At 51.6% G+C, this 6715-nt stretch overlaps 1 protein-coding gene across 1 annotated transcript in view; it reads left to right on the top strand.

Moving 5' to 3' along the window:
* Window positions 1-6715, top strand: part of TMEM181 (transmembrane protein 181) — a 38693-nt gene that overhangs the window by 27187 nt on the left and 4791 nt on the right. Inside the window, exons 12-13 of the mRNA XM_042781577.1 lie at window positions 4014-4116; window positions 5451-5502. Coding sequence (XP_042637511.1) covers window positions 4014-4116; window positions 5451-5502 — 155 coding nt within the window. The remainder of the gene's footprint in view (window positions 1-4013; window positions 4117-5450; window positions 5503-6715) is intronic.

Here is a 6715-nt window from a genome sequence, read left to right as displayed (position 1 = left end):
GAGAGTAGCTAAAGCAAATGGAAGAAATGACAAGATAAAAGAGCTGAACAGAAGATTGCAAAGAGCAGCTCAAGAAGACAAAATCAGTTATTATAATGAAATGTACAAAGACCTGGAGTTCAAAACCAAAAAGGAGGAACACGCTCAGCATTTCTCAAGCTGAAAGAACTGAAGAAAAAATTCAAGCCTTGAGTTGCAGTGTTGAAAAGTTCTGTGGGTGAAATATTGAATGATACAGGAGACATCAAAAGAAGATGGAAGGAATACAAAGAGTCACTGTACTAAAAAGAATTGGCCAGTGTTCATCCTTTTCAGGAGGTGGTGTATGATCAAGAACCAATAGTATTGAAGGAAGCAGTCGAAGGTGCACTGAAGGAATTGGCAAAGAACAAGGCTCCAGGAATTGACGGAATATCCATTGAGATGTTTCAACAATGGATGCTGCACTGGAGGCACTCATTCATTTATGCCAAGAGATTTGGAAGACAGCTACCTGCCCAGCTGACTGGAAGAGATCCATGTTTGTACCCATTTCAAAGAAGGTGATCCCACAGAATGTGGAAGTTACTGAACAATATCATTAATATTACACACAAGTAAAATCTTGTTGAAGGTAATTCAAAAATTGTTGCCGCAGCATATTGACAGAGAACTTCCAGAACTGCAAGCTGGATTCAGAAGGGGACGTGAAACAAGGGATATTGTTGCTGATGTCAGATGGATCTTGGATCAAAGCAAAGAATACCAGAAAGATGTTTCCTTGTGTTTTATTGACTATGCAAAAGCATTAGACTGTGGATTATAGCAAATTATGGATAACATTGAGAGGAATGGGAATTCCCAAACACTTGATTGTGCTCATCGGGAGCCTGTACATAGACCAGGAAGCTGTTGATCGAACAGAACAAGGGGATACTGTGTGGTTTAAAATCAGGAAGGAAGTGCGTCAGGGTTGTATCCTTTCACCATACTTGCTCAATCTGTATGCTGAACAGATAATCTAAGAAGCTGGACTATGTGAAGAAAAACGTGGCATCAGGATTGGAGGAAGACTCATTAACAACCTCTGTTATGCAGACGACACAACTTTGCTTGCTGAAAGTGAGGATGACTTGAAGCACTTACTGATGAAGATTAAAGACTATAGTCTGCAATATGGATTACACCTCATTACACCTCAATATAAAGAAAACAAAAATCCTCACAACTAGACCAATAATCAGCATCACAATAAGTGGAGAAAAGAGTGAAGTTGTCAAAGACTTCATATTCCTTGGCTCCACAATGAACACCAATGGAAGCAGCAGTCAGCATCAGACGACATATTGAACTGGGCAGATCTGCTGCAAAAGACGTCTTGGAGGTGCTGAAGAGCAAAGATGTCTCCTTGAAGGGTAAGGTGTGCCTAACCCAAGCCATGGTATTTTCAGTCGCCTCGTATGCACATGAGAGCTGGACAGTGAACAAGGAAGACTGAAGAAGAGTTGATGCCTTTGAGTTGTGGTATTAGTGAAGAATACTGAAAGTACCGTGGACTGCTAAAAGAATGAACAGATCTGTCCTGGAGGAAGTGCAGCTGGAATGCTCCTTGGAAGCAACAATGGCCGGACTTCGTCTCACCTACTTTGGTCATGTTGTCAGAAGGGTCCATTCCCTGGAGAAGGAGTTCGTGCTTGGTAAAGTGGAGGGTCAACAAAGAGGGAGAAGGCCCTCATTGAAATGGATTGACACAGTGGCTGCGATGACAGGCTCAGGTATAGCAAGGATCGTGAGGCTGGCATAGGACTGGGCAGCGTTTTGTTCTGTTGTACACACGGTCACTATGAGTTGGGGCCGACTCGAACCAACAACAAAAACAACAACAACATGCTTTATTTATAGGGGACAGGGTTATAGCCTAGTGTGGAAGTGGCCTGTGGACCCTTTGCTTCTGAAATGGGTTTGTGTAGCACTAATGACATCATTCTGGAGATTCTTGGTTCCTTGTCAGGAGTTTTAATGTTCCGGGGTCAGCAAAAGAATAGAATTACTATCTCCATGTGCTTCTGATTCTGGCTGGCCCCAACTCCAGCTGGCTGCAATGGAGAGTCTCTAGGAAATGGGGTGGCTGGTTGGGGCTTGTTGATTGCCTGTGGCACCCCTAGCTCCCATGCCCAGGAGTGATAAGAGGCTTTCTCTCTATCTTAACTGGCCTCAAAGAGAAAATATTTTCTAAACTGGCTGGCTTCACTTGGAGGGGCCTGGGCTTTGGAGGGTCCCGAGCCCAGCAGGGCCCACATCTGGTCTAACGTGCTGTAGTCCTCGTCCTGAAATTGTTACTGTTCTTGGATCCAGAGGCCCAGCGTTTTCCTTTTACATTAAAAGCAAACACTGAACCAGTTGCTGCCCAGTCGACCCTTACTCCTCGTGCCTGCATGTGTCAGAGTGGAACTGTGCCCCACGGGGTGTTCAGTGGTCAGGGAGGAGCTGAGGGGCACAGCTTGAGTGTGTTTTTGTTTGGGGAGGTGGGGTACACCTTGAGCCCGCAGGGACGGGAAAGAATGTGGGTCTGGGGAAGAGGAACCCTTCTGGAACCTTGTGGGGGCATGCGCTGTATGACACGAGGCAGAGTGGCAGGGCCCCCCAGGACAGACACTGGTAGCACAGGTGACCCTGAGCAGAGGGCTCAATGAGGCCTGTGCTTGGGAAGGACGTCTGGATACCTGTGGGGGTCAGAGGCCACGCCACCAAGTCAGGGCCTCAGAGGGCAGGCGGGCCGTGACGGGAGGGAGGGAAGGAGCTGCTTTGGTGCCTGCCTGTGTGGCCCTGGCAGTGCGCAGGCTGCTGTCAGTTGAATGTCTCTGCTGGCTTTATATAAACAGAACATTTCCTGTGAACCTGCTGTTACAGGAACCCTTGTCTGACACAGTCTCCCTTTCTCCCTGAGGAGACTTGGGGGAGGCGAGGGCCTGGCCCTAGACCACCATCTGGGGCACCTGGGCCTACACCAACTTCCTGGGCAGCCTGGGCCCAAACCCAGGATCCTGGGGACTGCCTACCTGCTCCCCCTCCTGTCTTCTCATCTATAAGGTGGGGGGATTACAATGTCTGCTCCAGGGAAATGTGGGGATTGTGTTCACGATGACATTGTGCGTGAAGCACTTAGCTAGGGCCAGCAGGAGTACACACACCATGAGGCGGCCGATTCTACAACAAGGCGGCCATTCCCACTTACCTTTGGCCTCTCTTCCCTCAGTCAGGCCATGGGGAAGGGCTGGCCACCATGAGGGTACAAGGTCACTGCCACCTCTTTGAGAGGAACAGGTCAGGGCTGTCACTACTGTCACTGAAGGAAGCTTAAAGTGCTTTAGGGCTCAGAGTTGATCTAGTCCTGCCCCTTTGCTTAGGGATGGGAAGCAGTCCAGGGAGCAGAGAGGCTTGTCTGAAGCCCGCAGGCTGAGGGAAGCTGACGTGGAGCCCCGTGAGAGGGGTTTGAGCTCTGAGAGGAGGAGACGGAGGGAGTGCCCCCAGGAGGAGCTCCGCCGAGGCCAGCCTCTCCCACGCAGCTGCTGACCCAGTGGCTTGGTGGGTCATCTGGTTCAGGCTTCATGTCGTAGGAGGCTGCAGCCAGAGAAGTAGAGGCGGCCTGGAGATTCCTCAGGGTCCAGCCCTGGGCACGCTCTTTGACATGCACTTTGTCTTCATGAGCAGGGTGTGGGACACACATTGGTCACCACCACTCCCTGGGCACCACCGTGTAGCCCTGAGCTGGGGGCGTTACACGAGTGGTGAGGGATTTGGTTCTCACTCACCTGGTGGCCAGTGAGCTGCCCATGTTCAGGGGGAGAGACGGGAGCTGAGCCTGGAGATGCAGGGGAGTCAGGGGCCGGCCGGCCCTGCGCTGCTTCGTGGCAGGCTGTTCAGGTTCTGAGCCCCCGGAGGGAAGGCGTGCCTCCTGCCCGTGCTGGTGGGGAGGGAGTGCGGCTGGAGCCCCTGTGCTGCGCTGGAGCACTGACCGTTGCGCTTTGTTCCAGGGAATGAAGGCATTCTTCATGGTGGTGGCGGCTGTGTACATCCTGTACCTCCTGTTCTTGATCGTGCGGGCGTGTTCCGAGCTACGCCACATGCCTTACGTAGGTCAGCACCTCTTCCTGTGCTTCCTAGTGGACTTTCATTCTTAGAGCAGAGAAGGGCTTACGGACAGACTGTGCAGGAAGCACAGAGAGCTGCTGTGTGTCCCTGCCCCTGCACACTGCTCCTCCCGGTGCTGACTGCTTGCTTGTGTGTTGGACATGGGCTACAGTCGACCCGATACCGATATGTTATTAAAGTCCATAGTTCACAAAGGAGCCCTGGTGGCATAGTGGATAAAGCATTTGGCTGCTAACAGAAGGTCAGTGGTTCAGACCCACTAGCCGCTCCACAGAAGGAAGATGGGGCAATCTACTTCCATAAAGATTTACAGCCTTGGAAACCCAGTAGTGGGAGTCGCTGTGAGTCAGAACTGACTCAGTGGCGGTGAGTTTGGCTTTTTTTGGTTTATAGTTCACATTAGAAGTCACCCTGTGTTGGACAAAAGCATGATGTCATGTGTCCACCATGACAGCAACACACAGAACAGGTTCACTGCCCCGAACACACCTATGGTCCCCCATCCCTCCCTCTGCCTCCTTCTGGACCCTTGGAAACCACTGGTCTTTTCATTGTCTCTATAGTTTTCCCTTTTCCAGAATGTCCTATCATGGAATCATAAGACATATAGCCAGGAGACTGGCTTCCTTCATACTGGTCCTTCATGTCTTTAAGTCAGTTTCTTTTTATCTCTGAAAAATAGTCCACTGTATATGGGTGGACCAAGTTTATCAGTTCACTTACTGAATCTTGGTTGCTTCTAATTTTTGGAACATACACTTTTAAAATGGGTTTCACTCCCTGTGAAGGAGTGGCTTAGGAGTTGATGTTGTTTCGGGGGAAGGGTTTCTGGACCCCACTAAGTAATCTTATCTGGGGGGAGTGTCTCAGATTTGTCCCTTACCCCACAGGCTGGGGACCGTGTCTAATGAATCACTCTGGATCATTTGGATGGTGCCTGGGGACAGCGCTGGTGGGAGGGCCTTGGGTGGAGGCCAGCCTGGGGCCCTGGGGGCCAGTGTGGCTATGGAGAGCCGCCTGGTCTCCCCAGAATTGGCCCTTCATGGAGCTGGCAGGGCTGTTTCCATAGTCTCCTAGTCAGGGGTCCTTTCCCCGAGACTGTCAACAGCCAGAACAAGGCTCTGGCCTCACTGGGGAGCCTGAGCCTGGACCCGATGAGGGGGGCCGCATCTCCTGGGCTTCAGGAGATTCATCGTTCCGAGGGAGGGGAGGGAGGGTCTTGCTTCGTTTTGATTTTACTTTGAAGGTCTCTGAGGTGAGAGTGGAATTGACTTCCACACTGTTTAATGAGCTTCTCTCCCCCTCTCTCTGTTTTTCAGATCTCAGGTTAAAATTTTTGACGGCCTTGACCTTTGTAGTACTTGTCATTAGGTAAGACTTGGTTTCTTGCAAGCAGCCGAACTCTGACTTTTGACTGGACTGTTGGAAGTCTCTTTTCTCTCCTTTTGAGGAGTGTAAGGTGCTTCTGTTGGGGTACTTCCCTGCCCTGCCTTTATTTTCATGAGGCCCGAGGGCCTCTTGCCCAGGGTGGGAGGTGCAGGGGGTGCTGGGTCTGCAAAGGCCGAGGGAGCAAACGTTTGTTGTCTCTCTGGGTGATGGAGAACAATCAAGAAAGAGCTCCCAGAGCTGGGCGGGTGCTGGCTGCCCTCTTACATCTGCTTGTCATGACCCAGCTCACTCACACAGCACCTGCCAAAGGATTCAAGGTCACAGCTTTGAGCACCAGTCAGAGACTAAGAATCCCGTGACAGGGACTGGAGCCTTAGCATCCCTGTGGGCCTCCAGGAACCTGACCAGAAGCATGGACTGTTTCTGTTTCATTTCTGTGCAACAAATGTCATTGGAGCTGCCCTGCTCTTGTTCCTCAGGGGAGGGTGGGGTCCTATCCAGAGGAGGTGTGTGCCGCTGAGGAAGGCCCTGGCTGGAGAACTCTGCCCTGGCAGGGGGCAGGGCGAACCAGGTGCCGTGACTGAGGAAGTGATTCTAGATCATTGGTTGGGTATTTATGGTCCGTGTTGCCTAAACTAAAGCCCAGCATCTGGTTACTTGCATTCCCTTGGTGGCTTGGATGGTGATAAGTGGATGCCAGCACCTGTCCTTTCCTGGGGGTCCTTGGCACCCAGTTTCTGTGGGTGTGAGGGCTCCCCGGCACTCAGGTCCCCACCGCCTGTCCAGGAGGGACACTCAGTGCCTCGCAGCATGTGAGCTCCCCGCACACGGTCCTTCACTACAGCTGCCTCCAAGCTCCACGGCCGTGACGGTGCGGGCAGGTACAGGCGTTACGGAGCTAGTCTCTGCTCTGTGCGAGGCGCACACACTGTGTGACTTCTCACAGCCCCACACACACATACACACATGGTCTCTAGGTAACTTCTCACAGCCTCACACACACTGTGTCTGTGTAACTCCTCACAGCTCCCCCCACCCTCCCATCTCTGTGTAACTTCTCACAGCCCTTTTCTCTCTCTTTCTCTCTCTCTCTCTCTCTCTCTCTCTCACACACACACACACACACCACACTATCTCTGTGTAACTTCTCACATCTCCCCCCACCCTCCCATCTCTGTGTAACTTCTCACAGCCC

The sequence above is a fragment of the Orycteropus afer genome, unplaced genomic scaffold (assembly GCF_000298275.1).
Source record: "Orycteropus afer afer isolate SDZICR_OR568_19922 unplaced genomic scaffold, OryAfe1.0 scaffold00135, whole genome shotgun sequence".
NCBI classification, from domain to species: Eukaryota; Metazoa; Chordata; class Mammalia; order Tubulidentata; family Orycteropodidae; genus Orycteropus; species Orycteropus afer.
Note: the sequence above shows the minus strand (reverse complement) of the source record. Positions and strands in the feature narration are given on the sequence as shown.